The following is a 21845-nucleotide window of genomic DNA, read 5'->3' on the forward strand; positions in this document are numbered from 1 at the left end:
TGAACTAAGGGAAATACCACTGAAAGTATGAAGCCTTGGTCAACAATATGGGTCATGAAGTGCAGAAAACGAGTAACACCAGTCAGTGGAAAGAGGTGAGACTAAAGCTCCCAGACCTGGACTCCTTCCCCTAAACCAACAGGTGGTAATTATCTACTTCCATGGTTCCTGGGTCAAGCCCCATTGTGTTGTTTTGTGATTCAGGGACTCTGCAAGGTGCACCATAGCAAGCACACAAATACAACAGCTCCTGTGCATGCACACATGGTAATTTCTCCCACCCCCTCCAGCTCACAACTCATCTTGGCAAATTTTCAGAGAGAGATAAGGTAAGATGTGAGGATGTCAGGAAGAGCAGGGCTCGTCCTATGTTTAGAGCAAGTTTCTTTTTATGAAAAGGAAGAATAATAAGGGAGACTGAAGACAGATTCAGAGCTGGAAGATCAGTGAATCACACAACACATTTACCAAGGACTGTCACTACAGGTCAATCACATTAGTGCCAAAATCTTTGATGGCATGATAAAAATCACCAATGACGGGGACAGACTGAGCATCCAGCCAGGCAGTCCTAAGCACCTACACAAATCAATTGGTGTGGTCCTCATGCTGCAAGGAGGCTACATCTCTGAGATTTGCTTTGAAGATGATATGGAGATAAGCAGAGACAGCCCCTGTATGTGCTTTACGCAGCCTCAACATGCCTAACAGACTCTTAAAAACCTCCTTTCTCTAACAGTGTTTTGATGGGCTGGGAGTAAAACTGGTGAAATTCTGCCCATGTTGCTGTAGGGCTGTTTGTTTCTCAAGCAGACCGGTTCTTGCACTGCACTTTGGCAGCTCTGCTGTTTCATGTGGTTGTAGAGGCTTGCGCCAGCAATGAAGAATAGAAGGTATAAAAGGCAGAGCTCATGACTTTCCCAAAGAGCTGGAAACAAAGTTGTAGAATTGTAGGAGAGTGTGAACCACCTCGCCTTCCTGGAGCTGGAGGCAGACTGTGGTCACGTTGTTCATCTTACAGTCCTAGAGTTCTCAGAGCTCTTGAGCCACCCACAGGACTAGTGAAGATGCCATAAAATGAATGCTATGCTGTACTTTTGTGGTTAAGGACTAACGCGCTGTGGATAAGACCATACTGTTAGTCTATAATCACACTGCCGATTAGAGTTAAGTCCCATTGTATAGTGGTGTAATGTGCTTTTACTAAACTAAACTATTCCCATATTCCTTGTAAAACAATCATAAGCATGTCAGTGCATATATACAAACTAATTACCAGACATGTACTATTATTCCCAAACATATACAGTTGTAAATACAAGTATCTAACATTCCATATTTAAAACTTGGCTAAGGAATTGAAAGCTACTAGAGCCCTTTCTATTCCACCAGAGAAGTTGAGGACCATTTCTTCTAGCGAAACATTGTGGGGTTTTATTTACTTAAGTATCCTCTATCTTGGTTTGAAGAGTCCAGCAGGTTGAAGACCATTGCTCTGGATTTGAATTAGCTGGCAGAATGCTATGATCTTCGATAAACACAGACTGACTTTTACATTCTGATGGTTCACTGTCTTTGCAGGGTGGAGGAAGCAGATTGTTTGCTGCAAGGGTATTTACTTCCCCTTCGACAATGGTGTTTTGTAGGCATGGCCCATACGAACTTTCCGATAAGCCAATGTAGTCATGGTCAACCACTATTGTACCTTGTAAGAGATAATGGTTGTCTGCAATAACAAAGAACATTTTGGTTAGAGTGGCCATTTCTACTTGATTTAAAGTCATTCTATATAATTATAGAAATACTAAAAAGATGATGCTGGGTGCGAACTTTTTTCAAAGCAGTTTCAGTAGCATGGCTAGAATTTTACAGACCCCAGATAGGAGATGCAGCTGCATGGAAGGGCTGGGGGCGGGACTTGGGGTGGTACAGCTGCACTGGAGGAGCTGCCAGCACGGGGCATTGGCTCCTGGGAGCAGCGGCCCCAAGTTCTCCTCCTTTCACCACTGCAGTTCCCGGGAGAGCCCTGGGTTTCACCAGATACCGATTTCTATCCGCGGATATCCGCATCCGTGGGCATAAATTTGTATTCATGTAGGGCTCTAGTCACAGAACATTTATTGTGAGGGGGAGCAGGGCGTGGAGGGCAATAGCCTACCAGTGAGAGTTAAAATCTACTTGCACCACTGATATTAGGCCTCCTTCTATGATAATTTAGTCAAGCATTTCAGCTGTTAAAGGCAGGCTGAGCCTGAGCAACCCACCTCTGCTAGAGATGGGTGAAATTTTTCACCCAAAACATTTTTCAGCCAAAGATAGGGACTTGGCTACACCAAAACATTTAGCGAGTTCATTGTGAGTTAGCCACATTGCTTTGGTAAAAACAAAAACAAAAAAACCTAAAAACCCAACCCACCAAGCATTTCAAATTTTCAATTCAAGAAAACTTTAGAAGTTTTCTTTAATTTTTAAAACAAAAACAATTAAGAAAACCATTAAATACTCAAAAGTGAAAGGAAAGGTTTCGTTTTAGGTCAAAACAAATTTTTCAGAATTGCCACTAAACTGAAAAATCCATTATTCACCCAGCTCTTCCCATAGTAGACTGTAAACCCTTGGGGAGCGCGGTTGGAATCTTTTTTTGCCTAAAGGTGGGTTATTTGAGGTCATGGGTAAGGCTATGTTTTAGTCACGGGTATTTTTAGTAAAAGTCACGGACAGGTCACGGGCAGCAAACAAAAATTCATGGCTTGTGACCTGTCCGTGACTTTTACTAAAAATACCAGTGAATAAAACTTGGTGGGGCAGTGGGGGCCCCGCTGGTTGCTGGGGGAGGGCTGCCCGGCTGCTTGGGGGGAGCGGGTGGCAGCGCGCAGCCCAGAACCCCCGATGGTGCTTTGGGGGTGGAGGGGGCAGGGGTGGCAGGCTCCCTACCTGGCTCCGCGCCTTCCCCACCCTGCAGGCACCGCCCCCGCAGCTCCCATTGGCCAGGATTCGCGAAGCCAGCGCTCTGGGTGGAGGCAGCATGCAGAGCTGCCTGGCCATGCCTCCACCTAGCAGCTGAGCAAGGAGGATGTTGCCACTTCTGGGGAGCCCCCCCAAGTAAGCACTGCCCTGAGCCTGCCTCACCCCATCCTGTGCCCCAATTCCCTGCCCCTTCCCACACCCAAACTCTGTTGCTGGGGGAGGAGTGGGGGCCCGAGACTGCCCCAGCAGCAGCCGCTGCTCCTGGCAGAAGGGATGCCTGAGCAGCCCCCAAGTCGCCCCTGAGCCAGGCGCATGGGCCACTGCAAATGTCATGGAGATCACGGAATCTGTGACAAACTTGCAGCCTTAGTCATGGGTTAAGGACTGATTCTTAGAGAGGAAGATTCAGTTCTCCTATCCTGGAAAGGTAGGAGTCCTGGCTCTGATTAGCTGTTTCCTAGCTGTTAAGAATAAGATTTTCTTATCTCAATTCTTAGCATTGTACTTTTAGGTGGTGTCTTCACTGCTTAAAAAGGTGGGGCTTTTACAGCAAGATAACAAACCTGCAATAGTTATTGCACTGTAAAATCCTTAGGGCTTGTCTACACTTACATTTTATAGCGCTCTAACTTGCTGGCTCAGGGGTGTGAAAAATCACCCCTGAGTGCAGCAAGTCTGAGCGCTTTAAAGCGCTAGTGTACACAGGCTCCGAGTGCTGGGAGCTGGGCTCCCAGTGCTCGGAGCTAATCCCCTCATGGAAGTGGATTACGAGGAGTGCTGGGAGAGCCCTCTCCCAGTGCTTGTGCGTGACCACACTCGCACTTCAAAGTGCTGCCGCGGGAGCACTCCCGTGACAACGCTTTGAAGTTTCCAGTGTAGCCATGCCCTTAGTGTTTACCGTGCGTTAGCAACAAGTCAGCAACATTATACCCCCGCTTTTGCATGACCTTGTCTAGTTTACTTTCCAGTAAAAACTAAAGGGCTCTCCCTTATGGTTTTACAGCAGAGCAGCTAACATAGTAAGAAAACACCTTTTCATCAGTGAAGACAAGGCCTTAGTTAAGGAAGTATATGTTTGCATATGGATGATAAAGTTTTCTCTTTCCCTGTATTTATTTATTTATTTATAAAAGGCCAGATTCCAATACACTTACTCATGTCAAGTAATATTTTGCTCCTCTAATTTAACAGAATCACTGGGATTGCTCACTACTCCACATAAGGAAAGACTTTAAAATATGGCCTAAATTGTTTCATTGTTAAAGTTTGTCAATTACTTGGAAAAGCCTGGTTAATTTCCCTCCCCATTTTAATGACTGTAAATATTTAGTCCAGGATTTTATTAGCTATATACATAGATTTCTAATTCTTTTTCTCCTTTATCTTGTGATTGTTGTTTTTAATCTCTGAAGCACTAGTTGGGAACAGGGGAAACCTAAATGTATATGCAGTCTATAAAGAATGTAGTAAACATATTAGGCTCTGGTCCTGTGAAGATTTATGTTAACTTTTCACACTATAACTCCATTGAAATCAATCAGTGAGGCTACTCATATAAATAAAGTTACACACGCAAATACATCTTCACAGGATTGAGGAGTCTTAAACAGAACTCAGAGTTAACTCTAACCCTGCAACTAGTAGACAAGAAAATATGGGTTATTTTTATTAAACTTCTGGGGAGAAAAATGAATAAGAAGCCAAGTTTTCTTGTCGCTGTGTGTAGTGGAGGCTGACGTTTAACATAATCAATTTTTTCCTAAGAAATAAAAGTAGTTCCAAGTTGGTTTCAGGTGTCTTTGCTGTGTTAATTACAAAGAAATTGGTATTGCTACAACGCGCAATGAGTTTGATGCACTTTCAACAGTGGGGACTATTGCATGCATGCCAGTAGTGTAGTAGACCTGCCAGAAAAATATAAAGTCGTTATGTTTTGTGGTAAAGGTCTTTGAACTTTGCATTATTCATTAGTTTCCAAATATCATGCTAAGTGACTCAGCACTAGCAACAGAAATGGCCACTTATCTGATTACAGGGTGGTCCTATTGTAAGGACAATAAGAAAAGGAGTACTTGTGGCACCTTAGAGACTAACAAATTTATTTGAGCATAAGCTTTCGTGAGCTACAGCTCACTTCATCAATGCAGCTCAAGGTATCACAGAAGCAGTAGAAATAGACAGGAGATGCGTAGGGGCACTTCCAATAACTCCTCTTCCTGAACTATAAAATTTTAGGCCCAGATCCATGAAGGGAGTTAGGGGCTGTAATACTGAATGGTATGATGCCTAACTGTTGGGTGCCTAGAAAAGTCACAGGAACACTGCAATCTGCAAAGCTTGAATTGAGATGCCTCGTCTCCTCATACAGTAAGTGGGGAGAAATAGGTACCTAAGAATGGGATCCACAAAAGCTAGTACATTAGGTGGGCAGCCACCTTAAAACTACCAATGGGAGAAAAACTCACAAGATGGGTGTGTGCTAAGCCCTGCCCTTCTTTTGGAAATAGGCACCTAACTCGGCTGCACAGATGCACCTATTTGCTTAACAACCAATCCATGAACGAGGCACGCCGATCTTCCTTTAAATTGAGTGTGGGGCCTGAAAGAAACCAGCAGGGGAGAAGGAACTCCCTTATAACCTTTAGCCTAGTAGATAGGGCACTCGCGCAGGATGTGCAAGGCCCCTGCTTCAATTCCCCCTTCCTCCTCACAGGGAGAAGCATCAGAGGTGCCCACACTGTTAGGCTTTAAAGCCAGTAATTCTCACTTTCCTGGCCCAATTATATTTAACTCTTCAATTCTGTAATTAAAGGTGGAAGAATTTCAATAGGGGAGATGAGGGAGATCCATGTCAGAATATTCCCTAGCCTAGTGGGGAGGCTGGACTTCAACTGGAGATCTCCCACATCCTGCCTGTGTACTCTACCCACTAGCTAAAGGGAGCTTATAAGGGCTATTTTGTGTGAATTCACCTGAGGGTCGCTAACCAGTAAGTGTGCCCAGAGGCTACCTACCAGGTCAGGCATGCATGCAACTTAGGTAGGCCAGATGACTGTCCTGCTTTGTGAATCACTCTGGGGCTTAGATGAGAGATAGGCATCCTGATCCCTATAGTGAAGCAGTAGTGCACATGCTCAGACAGGTGAAGCATAGGGGATGAGTGACTTTAGGCACCTACAAGGTTAGGTGGCAGCCAAGCAGGAGTTTTGCGGATTGCAGTGGTGCCTAAAACAGGAATTTGGCATCTAGGGGTGGACCACACCCTTAATAATTAGCAAAATAACTAAAAGTATTCTCCCCTCTACACTACAGGTTGAAAGATACTCTACCAGAAACAGTCCATTGAGATAGTCTGTCCTTAAAGAGTAGGTACTAACAGGGTAGTCAAGGAGTCCTTGCTCTGAGGCTGGGCTATATATAAATAGGAAGGGAAGAGGAAGCTGAGAGAGAATGGAGAAGTAGAGCCATATGTGCTGCAGCGGGCGGTGGTTTCTTTCCGGCTCCAAAAATCCAGCCAAGCCTGATTTAGTCTTGGGGTTATGTTTGGGAGCTCTGAACCTAGGCTCTGAGGTGAGAATTTAATCAACTGGTATGGTACTTGGTCCTGTGCTGGAGCCTTATTAAAAAGAAGACGTTATTTATTTATTAGTGTGTTGGCTTCTCCTCCTGACTCATGGCTATTGCCACCCCAATTAGGGGAAATTAAGGAGAGGCCACACCTGCAGAAGAACCACACTGGGTCACAAGGGGACACACAGGGACTGCCCATACCTTTATACATAGACTTTTCATATTATAGGTGCTTTTTACATAATTCGTAACATTCAGCTGTTTGCTCTCTCTGGATTACTGAGAATGATCCAAAATTCCAGATGTGTGAAATAAATAGTTTACCCCCTTTGAGCCATGAACAAATAAATGCAAAAACACAGCAGTTTGCTCCTGTCTTCATTGGGAGTTAAGAAATAATCTTTAAACATAGTTCAACCTAGATCTGTTTTTAACGTGTTTACCAGCTAATGTGTTTAGTTTAAACATGATTCCTTAATGCCCTTTCCAGCCCAGAACCACCTTTGTTGAAAATGCACTGACTGCACGGACTACTGTACAAGGTCTTTGTAATTAATACAGATATATTTGCTAAGATTTTCTCTCGCTCAATAATATACCCTTGTCTGACAATAAAGCAAGTAGAATTAGAGAAGTAACAGATTTACCTTGTCCTTTGGATCTTCTTATGTATGGCTTAAGGTGAGACATTTTGATGGGTCTTTTTAGTCTGGATCCTGTGGTATCTCTTAGTATTGCACATCCATTATCTGTGATGTAGTCTATAATACAGGGACCAACCCACTCTGACTGGAAACGGCCATCTTTCCACCAGTTTTTCCTTTGTCTAAGTACTTCATGTCCAACTTTAAGATGAAATGGATTTACTTGCTTTGGTTTCCTTTTAATATTGACCTTGTTTCCAGTTTGCTGTTCATCAATCCTATTTTTCACAATCTACATAGAGAAATAACATGAATTAGAGCTTGTTTTCCTGAGAGGAGTTGCATATTTTCATAACATTGATTGAATACAGAGTTAACCATGAAGTATACAGAAGTGTTATACAAAGATCTTTGGTCATGCAGGACTCATGGATGTTTTTAAATATTTCAAACATGTTCACCTTAACTCTTTTCAGTCTTCTCATTGATAACACTTAAGTATTAGGTATTTACCTGGCATTTTGTAGCTTTCCTTTCCTCCAATACTCGATCAGCCTGTTTAATTGCTTCAAGGATTTTGGCAAACATACATTTATTATCCTCTTGTGCTTCCTGCAGTACATTTGAAGTCTCGGACACATAAGGGTTACGATTAAACATTTTGAAATATGGTGTGTTTTGGACTGGCTCCTATTTATAGGGGGAGAACACAGGCAACCTTAGTACTTGTCTTAGTGGATACTTGCATAACAACTTTGGTCAACTCCCAACAAAAGACACATAACGTACACATACCATGGGAGTCAAGTTAAAAGCATATGCAATGGCAGATAAATTATCATCCCAGTCATTGGGGTGGTCGGCACAGTATTTGTTCAGGAAAGTTTTGATTGTCTTGCACGTTCTTTCATTTGTGTCATCTGTCTGAGGATAGGACAATACTATTTGTTTCATTCCAAAGAGCTCAAACAGTTCTCTGTTGATCTTTAAAGACAAAAACACACAATGCACAGGAACAATCAGGGCTTGTATTACACTGCAGTAAATATTATGTACTCAATACTTCACAGTTTCTATCCTTTCCTACCACCATATGGGTGACAGAAAAAGATTGCCTTTTATACACCCGTCTACATGTAAGTTCCAATTTAAGCAGTACAGTGTGGTCTGAAGGAATGGGCATGGGTGTGGAAGCCAGGAATTGCCGAGTTCTAAACTTGGTTTTGCTACTGACTCACTGTGGCTTCAAGAATATCAAAGTCTATGTCATTTTCCCCATCTGTACAATGATGATTACTATCAATCTAACTCTCAGAGGTTTTAGTGTTTGTAGAGTGCTTTGAAAATGTAAAGTTCTTCAGCATCACTAAGTATTACAGTATCTTCCCCCTGGGGCAAATCTGTTCTTCTACCAGAAAGCAAAGAGAGGCAACATACAGCAGAGAGCTGGAGGCCAACAAAAGGTTCTAATTCAGGTTGAGTCACTAACTGAGGGTATGCCTTCACTACCCGCCGCATCGATTTATCGCATCTTGTCTAGACACGATAAATCGATCCTCGAATCAACGCCTGTACTCCACCTTGGCAGGAGGAGTAAGCGGAGTTGATGGGGGAGCTGCCGCAGGCCCAGGCAGAGCCAGTCATACTCCTATCTTAGGCCAGGGCTACACTAAAATGTTTTGTCAGCATAGCTATGTCAGTCAGGGATGTGAAAAAAAACAACACCCCCCTAGTGTCATAGCTGTGCCAGCAAACACCCTAGACACAGCTATGCTGACAGAAGCAGGGTTTTTTAGGCATAGCTCATATTTGGGAGGGAGGGTATTATGCAGACAGAAAAACTGTACACCAGGGGGCTCGGACAGTATAGCTACACTGGCAAAGCACTGTAGTGTAGACAAGGCCTTGCTCTCCCACAGCCCAGCAGAGAACTAGGCCATAGAGGAGCCATAGCTACTCTCTCCTCTCCCCTCGCAGTGCAGCAGGCAGCCAGCAAGGAAGCTGTTGCTCAGAGTGCTCCCAATTCACACTAGAAGTACTCCTGGGACTGCAAGGAAAGTGGTGAGATGTAGTTGAAGAAGAGGTAGTGATGAGGTTGATTCAAAATACTTCAGTTTACAAGCACAGGGTGTGGGTTGTGAAATGCTTATAAATTGAAAATGTAAGTTGTGACAGGGTCGGGCCAGATGGCTACAGGAGAGTGATAGAAGGCAGATATATTAGCCCCAGGTTAAGTAGGTCCCTTTTCCCTGGGTAAGGTAACAGGGAAGGTTCCAGAACAATCAGGAACTTTCTGGAAACAATTAAGGCAGACAGGCTGATTAGAACACCTGCAGTCAACCAAGAAACTGCTAAAATAAATTAAGGCAGGCTAATCAAGCACCTGGGTTTAAAAAGGAGCTCACTTCAGTTTGTGGTGCACGTGTGAGGAGCTGGGAGCAAGAGGCACTAGCAGCTGAGAGCGAGAAGGTGTACTGCTGGAGGAGTACAAGCATTATCAGACACCAGGAGGAAGGTCCTATGGTGAGGATAAAGAAGGTGTTGGGAGGAAGCCATGGGGAAGTAGCCCAGGGAGATGTAGCTGTCACACAGCTGTTTCAGGAGGTTCCACATTCATTCCACATTCCTGGGCTGGAATCCAGAGTAGAGGGTGGGCCCAGGTTCCCCCCAAAACATCCCAACTCCTGATCAGACACAGGAGGAGTTGACCTGGACTGTGGGTTCACGAAAGCGGCCAAACTTAGGACTGCCGTGAATCTCTGAGGTGAACAAATCTGCCAGTAAGCGCAAGACCCACCAAGGTACAGGAGGAACTTGGTCACAAAGTACAAATTTAGTAGAGCCACCACTGATAGCTACAAATGATCTTCGGGACACAGATTGGATTCCCACTGTAATATACACTAAGGTATAAGCAAACTGTAGTATAGGCAGGAGGCAGATACTAATACTAAGGAGACTTCATAGAATGTAAGCTCCACAGACAAGGACTGTCTGTGTTTGTACAGTGCCTAGCACACAGGGATCCTGGTCTATGACAGCACTACAAATAATAAAAGAAAGAACAGAACCTTCTCTCATGAGGTAAAAGACAGTTATTCTTGAAGCATGATTATCTTCTATATGTCACTGCCATTACTCCTTCACAGAACTTTTACTAATAAAAATACATTTATGTCTATACAGGACAGAGAAAATACTTTGACTTTTTGGTATGTCTTGATGAGTAAGTGTTGTTTTATCCTTTAATTTTCAGTGATCAGATAGGAGCATTCTGGAAAAATATCTAAGACTAAGGCATTATAATTAGTGCCCACCCTCAGATAGCTTGGTCCAGGCCCTGAATCATGAGAGTAAAGTCAATGGCCTCAACTCTGCAAAGGTAACTGGCATGCATTCCTACAACTACAATACCCACCTGCTGAAGTGAAGAAACAGATTGACAGAGCCAGAAGAGTACCCAGAAGTCACCTACTACAGGACAGGCCCAACAAAGAAAACAACAGAACGCCACTAGCCATCACCTTCAGCCCCCAACTAAAACCTCTCCAACGCATCATCAAGGATCTACAACCTATCCTGAAGGACGAGCTATCGCTCTCTCAGATCTTGGGAGACAGACCAGTCCTTGCTTACAGACAGCCCCCCAATCTGAAGCAAATACTCACCAGCAACCACACACCACACAACAGAACCACTAACCCAGGAACCTATCCTTGCAACAAAGCCCGTTGCCAACTCTGTCCACATATCTATTCAGGGGATACCATCATAGGGCCTAATCACATCAGCCACACTATCAGAGGCTCGTTCACCTGCGCATCTACCAATGTGATATATGCCATCATGTGCCAGCAATGCCCCTCTGCCATGTACATTGGCCAAACTGGACAGTCTCTACGTAAAAGAATGAATGGACACAAATCAGACGTCAAGAATTATAACATTCAAAAACCAGTTGGAGAACACTTCAATCTCTCTGGTCACTCGATCACAGACCTAAGAGTGGCTATACTTCAACAAAAAAGCTTCAAAAACAGACTCCAACGAGAGACTGCTGAATTGGAATTAATTTGCAAATTGGATACAATTAATTTAGGCTTGAATAGAGACTGGGAATGGATGAGTCATTACACAAAGTAAAGCTATTTCCCCATGGTATTTCTCCCTCCCACCCCACCCCCCACTGTTTCTCTGATATTCTTGTTAACTGCTGGAATTAGCCTACCTGCTTGTCACCATGAAAGGTTTTCCTCCTTTCCTCCCCCTGCTGTTGGTGATGGCTTATCTTAAGTGATCACTCTCCTTACAGTGTGTATGATAAACCCATTGTTTCATGTTCTCTGTGTGTGTGTATATAAATCTCTCCTCTGTTTTTTCCACCAAATGCATCCGATGAAGTGAGCTGTAGCTCACGAAAGCTTATGCTCTAATAAATTTGTTAGTCTCTAAGGTGCCACAAGTACTCCTTTTCTTTTTGTGAATACAGACTAACACGGCTGCTACTCTGAAACCTGGCATCACACCAGTTTTTATAAACAAGTCACTGTAAATTTGGCACCTAAGCCTCTCAAATTGTCTAGAATACAAGGGTATTGTAAACAAACATACCATCTTCCCTAAAATAAAGTCTTTTTAGGGTTGACTTCCCTTACCTGATGAACAAACTCTTCTGCTTGATCAATAACCATTTTTTTAAGCGGTCCATACAAGAAAAACACACTGACAATTGCCTTAGCAATTTCTACCGCTGAAGTGTCTTGTAGTGGCAGAACCACCACCCATTTTGTGAACAAGTCGGTCATCATTATGACATACATATGGTTTCTGCTCGTGGTATTAAAAGGTCCCATTAGGTCTATTGCGACTGCAGTCCATGGATCCTCTGCTTTGATAGGGTGTAATTTGGGTACTATAATGGCTGTATTCTTTGCCACCTGGCAATGCTGGCAAGCATACACCTAGGTCAGAAACAAGAAAAGAGGGACATTAATAAGAAGTGTCTGCTGAAGGTATAATGTCAAAAAAATAAAAATTTAAATATCTATTATCATTCCAAAGAGAACCGGAGATAAGAGCATCTCAGTCATTCCCCACCCAACCCATTCATTTTACATTTCTTTATACTATTAAACATTTGAGACAGATATTCAGGTATAGCAAAAACAAATACAACCACACAACACAGCACAGACTAGGAGGTGGTTGTATGAAAGTAATGTACGGCTCAACTTTGAATACCAGTGATCCTGGGGCTCAGCATGTTGTTCTAGACTCTAGTATAAATTAAAGCAGCCTTCGCTATCTTTGATTAATACAGCAGCTGGGCACCAGCAGCAGGTAGAGAAGTCCAGGTCATGTCCACTTTCCTCCAGTCAAGCTTCCTCCTTTGGTAGGAGGGAGGCGACGTGCATAGGACAAGTTATGCTGGCTTTATGTCACCAGAAGGTCCCCTGCACTAAGGTGATTTTCCTAGTTGCACGGGTTATATAGGCAAAATCTGGCATAGCATTGCACAGACCAGTTTTATCTGATTAGCAGGATCTTGTCTTATATCTGTCTAAACTAAATGCAAAGAACTGTTTTCATTTAACATGCAAGTTAGATAAATGGTCACAGGTATAAGGAAATGTAGCTGACTACAAGCGCAACAATAATTTGGCAACACTGAACATGTATATATCTGTAATACATTTTATGTTTCAAGACTAGAGTCTGTGGGTGCACAATCTGTGTGTGTTTGTGTGATAAGAGGTGCAAGAAGATTTCCAATTGGGTGTCCCAAATAAGAAACTCCCCCATGTACCCCTAATGCCCAAAAGGAGATAAAGATTGGCAGAGCCACAACTTCTGTCCTTCGCATGCTCTGACCAGCCATTCTGGCGGAGCGTGGGTGGTGCGGGATAGTAAGCTGTATCCCATAAAAGGGTTTAACAGTGGTCTTGCAGCCTCGATGTACCTATGAGCACCTACATGGATTCTGCCTCCCTGGTGTGCTCACTGAGGCAGCACAGCCTCTCACCATCACTCAGTACAGGCTGTGCCTACAATGCACAATTGTGCTACATATTAAGCTACACTGTTAACAAGAAAAGGAGAAACAGAAAATACCACCACCTTGGCCACACTGCATATATATAAACACTGATTCTGGGATCTTAAACTTGTAGTTCTGACTTTTTTATTGTCTAACACTGTAACTTTAAAAGTAATTTAATAATCTAAACAAGTTCATGTGCTTTGCTGAATCAGAATCTTAGAACTACTCAGGGCCCCAAGCTACACAGAGCACTGGAAGTTTCATCCCAATGATCTAGCCCACAAACGTAGTTTTTCTAACAGCACATTTTCAATCACTCATAACACTGAAAATAGTCTCTCTTTCTGAACTGATGCTAGGTATCAGCCCAACAGCGATTTGAGGAGGAATTTTCAAAAACCCGCAAGTGACTTAAAAACACAAATCTCATAGAAGCCAATGAGACTTAGGTAGTTTTTTCAAAAGTACCTACAGATCATAAGTCCCATTGGCTTTTAATGAGAAACATGTTCTTAAGTAACTTAGGGTTTACTTTTAGCACAAACATGAACACGCACCCAACACACACTTTTTTATTTTTAAGTATGAGCAAAACATCTGTTCAGCTATTTGAGTTAAAGTGAAGCAAAAGATATGAGTCTTGTAAAAGAATTATACAAAGTAATCAGCACTCAATTAAGCTTATTACAAAGATCAGATAAAGATATTCTGTAGCTATGTCTCATACCCACTGTTTGACGTCATTTGTTATGGAAGTCCAGTAATAACTAGACTCCACCAGAGTCAGAGTCCTCGATATGCCATGATGAGCACCTGCAGCACTTTCATGACATTTGTGCAGCACTCTCTTCTTCTCCTCATCTGAAACAATTACCAAACGCATCTGTTTCCTGTCTTTTCCCACATAGAACAACTTATTTTCTGGAAGGAAAAACATTACAGATTATATGTCATCACCAACACAGAACAATCACAGAAGTCTATTAAACTATTGGATATACTTGGTTATGTATTTTATTAAACTCATGTTATTCATCATTTTCAGCTGTGTACAATTACATACCAAATCTCTCTTTTACAGGGAATATTTGTTTACTGCAGTACTCCATCAACTCTGAATACAGGGCAATGCACCCTTACTTATCCCCATAGGAGCACAAGAGAGATGGCATTCCCTCATAAAGTCTCTCTGAAGCATAATCTATTAAGACTAAGAGGGTCACATGCTTCACAGTTTCTGTTGGCAGAGCTCATTGCACACACCAGGGACTTTTTGCACGTCTCCATTTCCCACACAAGCATCCTCCCATCCACTCTATGCCATTCCTTACAACCCTTCTATTATGGTAAACCAAATGCTCCTTGTCAGGTGTTAAAGTTGAGGGTTTATATTTTGAGTTTTCTTGAATCATGGTCCCCCAATAGCTACAGATTTCACTAACAACTAAAATGTGTTTTAATTATTAGATGGATCTCCATATCCTTTAAGTACAATTAAAAATGCTGATAAAGAGGCTAAAGGGGACAGATGTTCTATTTTTGAGAATGTTCATGTGTATGCTAACCTGGGATAGACAGATGAGTTTTATTTTATAAAGCAAATACAAAAAAAATCAGACACTGTTCTCAATGTGCTATGAACAGTCTTCACCTGAAGGAAACCAGGAAGGAATGCATTTCCCAAGAGGGAGAGAATATTTCTGACCTTTGAAAACAAATTTTTTGGCTGCTCTTCTTATTCCACTTCTCTCACTTGCTAACGTAGTTGGATGATATTCTCCTGTTCGTTTGTAATAGGAGATTTGTTTCAGATGGAGCCCACCATTCTTTCCGCTACGAACCATTGTTTGCCTAAAATGCACAAATATTTTAGTGTATTGCAGTGACAGTTGCTCCAACTTTTACTGGATCCCTTCTAGCCCCTTCATTCCATTATGCTGAATATCAATTGTACACATAATGTCTGACTGTCGCAGTTCTACTCAAGCTCCCCCTTCCTCACCACGTTCTTGTGTTTGGGTTCTACATGCTGGACTCGTGCTTTTATGCTTTCCTGAATCTGAACATGGTCCAGGTAAATATCTGGACATATTAATTGTTGTGCTAAACACACTGTTCCCTAACTCCATTTTTATGACCATCATGCTCCATCATTTGTTATCTCGTCCTTAACTCAGATGTAAAACATACACAACACCTATCACATCATGTAGTCAATCCCTCTGTCTATACATGATGTTGTTTACTCAATTATATTGTAAAAGATCCAAGCGATGGGGCTTCCATCACATCCCTTAGAAAGACAATGAAACCACAGAGGGAGACTGGTATTTCTATTTTTAAATACTTAAGGATCTCAAATACTATGGTTGGGGATCATATAAGTACCTACCCAGACAGACAGGCATCTTGATGGAAAAAAATAGACAAAAATAACTCCCAGAATAGAGATTACCACAAGAGCTTGTTTTACTCCTTAATCTGTCAGGCAAATTAGATTTTGAAATCAGACAACAGGTAACAATTACTTCCCCACCCATGTGCTGACTTTCCTCGGTTCATGGCAATAAACTGAAATGCCACTAATAGAATATGTCATTAGTACAGGAAAAGCTTAGGTTTAACATTAGTAGCTTCAGAATAATTCCCAATAAATTACATGTGAAAGACAGAAAAATCCATGCAAATTACATGGATTTTTCCAGTAGTCCATTTAAAAAAAATCTGAACCAGCATTTATAAGCAAGAGTTTACTTTTTACAGTTTGATACTGTTCCAGTTGACTTCAATGGGAGCAAGATCAGGCCATAACAGACTGACATGCAATATATATATCATTCCTTAATGTAATTAGGAAATTATTCTTGGTGTGTAAGCAATTTCCCCTCTCATCCTTGCACTGCATCACAAGATGGGCAGTGTGACAGAGCACATAATCAGAATTTTAGTTTCCATACCATGTCTAACAAGAAACAAATGATTAAGAGGAACTGACACTATCTACAAAAAAAGAGAACGAAGAGTCCTTGTGTCACCTTAGAGACTAACAAATTTATTTGGGTGTAAGCTTTCATGGGCTAGAACCCACTTCATCAGATGTATGAAGTAAAAGATACAAGAGCCCGTATAAATACATGAAAGGATGTGGGTCACTATCTAGTCGTTTTGGAAGTGATCCACTGTGTCTTGTATGGTCTCATTAGTTTCTACTTGAACTCTAAAAACGTAAATCAGTGGGCTATTGGTTTTCAGTTTACTGTTTATACCTTCCTTGTTAAACTCCTGTGAGGGAAAAAGCTCTACAATTATGTATGCATGAATTTGCAGTATATTCCCCCTCCAAAAAAAATTAAATGTCATGTGTGTTTACCATTAATGAGATTTCATAAATATTAACAACAAATAGCAGGTCTAAGTGTTGCTTTGTTATTTTTAAGGAACCTAAAATTGTGCTTCTCAGGTCAACAGAAAGACAAGGTCTTTACCCCATAGAATGTCTAATTTTGGACATCATGGGCCAGATTTTCATGTACATATAAGTTCCATTTGTAATACTGCAGAAACACAGAGGGGGCTTACTACAGCTGTAAGGCAGGAGAGACTCCTCAGGAGCTATAGGTCTGGGGTAGCTAAGTTTATGCCGGCTGATCCCGGTCCTCCAGCATAGATGACATTTGTGGATGGGGAAGGGCTATATCAGGAGTGGCGCCTGAACACAATGTGCTCTGGTGATCCTGGTTGGCAGAGTGGCTCTTTGGGGGCCAGCATAAGTGTAATTTGCCAGCATAAATTGGAGCAATCCAGAAGCTGCTCCGACTCAACTGGTGGAAGTGGTATATATAGGATAACAAACATCAGGAATCAGAGTAGCAGCCGTGTTAGTCTGTATTCGCAAAAAGAAAAGGAGTATTTTGTGGTACCTTAGAGACTAACAAATTTATTAGAGCATAAGCTTTCGTGAGCTACAGCTCACTTCATCGGATGCATTTGTTAGTCTCTAAGGTGCCACAAGTACTCCTTTTCTTTTTGCAAACATCAGGAAGCGGATGGGGAAAGGAGGGATGGGCTACACAGCAATGAAATTGTTTTAACTGCTGTAAAATAACAGAATCAGTAATCAACATTAATATTTCCAATTTTGAGTTATACTATTGCTATAAGATCAGACATGCTGGAACAGCAGCATTAAAAATCTAAGCTGCCTTAAATGTAATAAGTTTTCTAAGTACCACATACACCAAGTCACTGGAAACAGTGGATGTTTTTCACATAACATACAGTATTTGTTAGAATAGCATGAAATCACACAACACTATTTAGAATTGCTCCTATGTCTTCCTGTGCAGGAAAATTGCTTTTGTTTTCGTTAAGTGAGAAGTCTTTACTCATCTCCAGCAATGGTAGCAACTACATTAGTTTGAAAAACAGGATTGAAAAATAGAATATATTGTAGATTACAAGTATGATGGCTGACTCAACAAACACAATAGCAAATGCTTAAACATGTACTTAGGTGCTTTGCTGGAAAAAACTAAATAAGCTTCCTTCCTGGACACTAAGAATTTCCTGTGTCCCTATGGATTGTTGCAGTTTTAGTATTTCCTTTCTTACTGTGTGCTTTTCTTCATACCAAATTAGATGACTTTCTTACAGGGAAGCAAAAGGAAGCGGCAAGAATGGTAATGTGCCCCTCCCCAGCAGCATGGGCGTATCATTTCGGGTATTGGAGCATCTCGCGGAGAGGTAAATCACTGCAGGGGGGCAAGGCTGGGGATATCCTGGCCAGTGCCACCATGCCCAGTGCCGGATCAGACCCATACCCTGTCCACCCAACCCCTTGCATCTAGACCCACCCCCCCAGACTCAGATTCCCTTGAGCCTCACCGCCCCCCTCCACAACCAGAACCTCCCCACCAAGCCCCCCAAACCACTGAGCTTCACGCCCTGCACCCAGCCCTTCCCAGCCAGTGGCTCCTACCCTGCACCGGGCTCATCTGCTAGTCCTGGCTGTGCTGGAGGAAGAGCGCAATTCCCCTGCACTGAGTGGCCGGGTCTGACCTGCCCCAGAAACTTCCCCCGGCTCTGCACCTCCCCTGTTTCCTGCCCCCATTCCTCCTCAGCTGCAGTGGGAGGGATCACTGTACGGTGAGCTGCTCCCCCATCTGCCCAACCCCCGCAACTGGATCCCCCATACCCAGACTCCCCTGCCAAGCCTCAACCCCTCTGCATCTGGACCTCCACCAAGCCCATCTGCTGACCCCACCCCTCCTGCATCCAGATCCCCCCACCCATGTACCCAAACCACACCCCGCTGAGTCCCCCAACCTCAAATCCCCACCCTGATGAGCCCCACCTGCTATGCACCTGGACCACCCCATAAGCCCCCCACATCCAAACCCCTATCCCACTGAACCCCAACCAGCTGCACATGGACCCACACCTTGCCAAGCCCCACTTCCCCATCACCTGGACCCCTTTCTGAGCCCCATCCCCCCACACCCAGACCCCTCTGCTGAGCCCCAATCACCTTCACCTGGACCCCCCTGCAAAGTCCCATTGCCCCCACACCTGGACTGCCCCCAGGTGAGTTGCTTCACCTCCTACGCCTGAGGGAATTCTGCATCAAAAAAATAAAAATTTTGAGCATAATTTTAAAATGTTGCTAATTTTATTTGTCAATAATTAAATGTGGAGCCTCCAGCATGGCAGTGGGGAGCACAGGCCACTGGCTGCATGGAAGTAAAAGATCACCCTGCAGCCCTCCCTCTGCCCTCTGCACCCAGGACATAGACCTCTGGGGCAGGCCTGGCCCCTGCGGTGTGCCAGGTTCAGGTGCAGCCTCACTGCCAAGTCTGTGTCCGGGGGCTGCTATGTGGAGCCTCTGCATTTATTTGTGGACAAATAAAATTTGCAGAATTTTAAAAATATTGTGTGCAGAATATTTTTTTTGGTGGGGCACAGATTTCCCTCTCTAGTAACTAGAAGAGGTGGGCTTTTTAAAACCATTTGTTAGCTAGCACATGTCAAAATCATAGTGCAGATGAGGCAATTATAGTCTGAATTCAAGTGAGCAGGTTGTGGGGAAACTCCCGCCTCCATCATGACAGCTTTTCCTAGTCTGGATGCACCCAGACATTTTGCAATCTCATTAACGTCTCAACAAGTGAACATGACAAACAATAGAAGGAAAGGAAACGGGAAGCGTCTTGCAACTCATCAGATATTACTGTTTATATTGGGGCCAGATTTTTTAATCTATTCTAGCTACTTTCTGCTACTCCTGTGGTGAACAGCAGCCCTTAACCAGTTACCTAAGGAGTCCCTCTGCTGAGAAGGGCTGACAAGTGGCATGGTTCCTCAGCAGCATCTCCTCTCCCCTCCCCCTCACAGCACCATGCCATGCCAGGCTGATCTCCAGCTGCCAGAATAGAATTTAGGGGCTACGGGCAGCTGGTACAAAGCAACCCAGTCCCGAGAACGGGGAGGCTAGGATCTGGCCCAATGCATGAAGTGAAATTGAGGGCTTAATATGGTTCTCCAAGATGGAATTTCTGTTTATTCAGCAATTTTTAAACAATTAAGAATTTACATCCCAAAATGCTACATTAAAATAATGTTAAAGGAGAAGTCAAGCACTGAGAAGTTTAGGAAATTACTGGGAAATGTCAAATTAAACTTGTCTGTACAATCTTAAATTTATCTCTTCTTATGCATATGCATTTGATAGTCTTTAATTCATGACCATATACTACCATCTTTTCTTGTCCTGCAGTCTCCTGATACTTTCCTTGTGTACCCTCTAACTTCTGCAACAAATGGACCAGGAATCCTACAGACAAAAGCCCCTTCACTATACAACCCTGATTCAGCTTCTCTGAGCACAGTACATCCTGTGTAATGAATGAGGCAGGGATCCTACGGGGGGAAAAAAGTTTGTGACTGTGTAATTAAAGATGATCATAATGGGTACACACAAGGAAGTGAATGAAGAATGCATGGGCAACTGTCCTTCCTTAACTTCTGAGTGCTTGATTTTGCAACATTGATGTTCTTTTAACAGTTTTTGTGGGGATGCAAAACACATGCTTTTCACGGTTGCCCAGAGGATGCTGCAAGGCAACATGAAACTGAACAAAGTCTTGTTAATATCACCTTGCTGGTGGGCAGAGCTATCCAGCAGCAGTGGCTGGCACTGGAGCCCTCTGCCTGCGGGATTGGGCACACATCACTGCCCCAGTGTAGACCCGTGGTTTTCAACGGCTGGTCCATGGCCCCCGAGGAGGTTTGCAAACTATGTTTAAGATTTCCAAAGGGGTCTCTGCAACCGCAAATGCTCGGGTGGCTTTTCCGCACGGAAGTTTACTGTGTGCGAGTACCGAGGGGCGAGCCCCACTGCCACACGCGCCAGAAGACGGGTCCTGCGCCTGAGTGGACAGCGGAGTTTCCCAACCCCAATCGTCCCACACCCCAGCGGAGGGCCCTGGGCGCAGCTGAAAGGCCCGGCGGTCCGGCCGTCACATCGCGGGGCAGCGGCAGGGGCAGGGCGGCGAAGAAGGCTCCAGCCCAGCCCTACCCACCTCACGCACGGGACTCACTGTGCCCGGTGCTGCGGCCTGCAGGGCGGGCGGCTGGGAGCAGATGTTAGGCTGCAGCCTGAGCGTGGCCAAGTCCCTCCCTCGGCCCCGGGGAAGCCCACGCCGAGCCCCGCTCTCCGCCGCGGCAGCAGCCCCTGCCCGGCCAGCGGGAGTACTCCGAGCCACGTGGACTACGATTCCCAGCGTGCACCGCTCCGATTATCCCCTGGCCCGGCGGCGCAGCAGGTTAGAACTCTTTAGTCTCCATGGAGATGAAAATGGAGCGTTGCATGCTGAGAGCGGTAGTCCTCGCGAGACTGCGATGCAAGCTGGGTCTTTAGTCCCGAGCGGCCGTTTCTAAGATCCGCTTGCCTGCGAGGATTTGCACATGCGCGAAACAAACCCTGGGCGCTATTGTCCCCCTTACTACCAGCACGCAACAAGTCGGGCACGGACAGCGGTAACCAATCACCCACTGAATTCATAAACACGCACCTGGCTATCGCGATATCCTGCCCGAGGAAGGTCAGGACCGTGTTTCTCTGGGCTGGCGAGACAAAGTAGTAGCTCCGCGCGAGAGACTTATGTGGCGCCCCCGGAAGTGACGATTCCCAGGGGGTTGGGCCGCAGGGGGGGGGCGGGCCCCGCCAGCCCGAGGGCGGGCCGGCTCCTGTTCGTTCCTCAATGGGCTCGGGCGGCGCGCTGCCGCTGGCCCCTACGCCGGCATGGGTAAGGGAGGAGACCCCGTCCCGCGCTGCTGGGGTGGGTCCCGCTTTCCCTAGCGGCGCGTAGCCCCGTGGCGCGAAGGTCGCTACAGCTCCGCACTCCCGGGCCCGCGGGGAGCTGGAGCCCGCTGGGGAAGGGGCTGCCCCACGCTGCGCGCCCGCGGCCAGGCCGCTCCCCGCCGAGGGAGCTGGCGGGGGGCGCCTCGCGTCCGTGCCCATCTCCGCGGCGTCGGGTGCCCTGTCCTCGGGCTCCGGGCCGGGGTCGTTGAGTCCCAGGGCCGTTTACATTCGCGTGTGGCCGGCGCCACCCTAGGCACTTCCTGCT

General features: G+C 44.6%; 2 protein-coding genes across 19 annotated transcripts in view; one reads left to right on the forward strand and one right to left on the reverse strand.

Annotated features, from left to right (window-relative positions):
- Window positions 1–428: 428 nt before the first annotated feature.
- On the reverse strand, window positions 429–21404 carry GIN1 (gypsy retrotransposon integrase 1). 5 transcript variants are annotated; one of them, XM_043514358.1, is made up of 9 exons: window positions 20799–21189; window positions 19974–20050; window positions 14927–15072; window positions 13949–14142; window positions 11837–12142; window positions 7977–8165; window positions 7695–7871; window positions 7185–7473; window positions 429–1726 (listed from the first exon to the last, which is right to left on the reverse strand). In XM_043514358.1, the coding sequence occupies exons 3-9, from the start codon at window positions 15063–15065 to the stop codon at window positions 1443–1445; spliced, it is 1578 nt and encodes a 525-aa protein (XP_043370293.1). In that variant the 5' UTR covers window positions 15066–15072; window positions 19974–20050; window positions 20799–21189; the 3' UTR covers window positions 429–1442. The 5 variants fall into 5 exon arrangements, with proteins under 5 accessions (XP_043370293.1, XP_038257385.1, XP_038257388.1 ...); XM_038401457.2 differs by lacking the exons at window positions 19974–20050; window positions 20799–21189 and adding an exon at window positions 21291–21404; XM_038401460.2 differs by lacking the exon at window positions 19974–20050 and having other exon boundaries at window positions 20799–21243.
- Window positions 21388–21845, forward strand: part of PPIP5K2 (diphosphoinositol pentakisphosphate kinase 2) — a 93462-nt gene continuing 93004 nt past the window's right edge. For 12 of the 14 annotated variants that reach the window (XR_006281269.1, XM_038401444.2, XM_038401450.2 and 9 more), the window contains exon 1: window positions 21388–21524. The gene's annotated coding sequence lies outside the window, so the exon portion shown is untranslated. Of the gene's footprint in view, window positions 21558–21845 lie in introns of all 14 variants that reach the window. The other 2 variants (XM_038401451.2, XM_038401454.2) reach the window with 1 other exon arrangement.

Source organism: Dermochelys coriacea, chromosome 5, assembly GCF_009764565.3.
Source record: "Dermochelys coriacea isolate rDerCor1 chromosome 5, rDerCor1.pri.v4, whole genome shotgun sequence".
Classification (NCBI taxonomy): Eukaryota; Metazoa; Chordata; order Testudines; family Dermochelyidae; genus Dermochelys; species Dermochelys coriacea.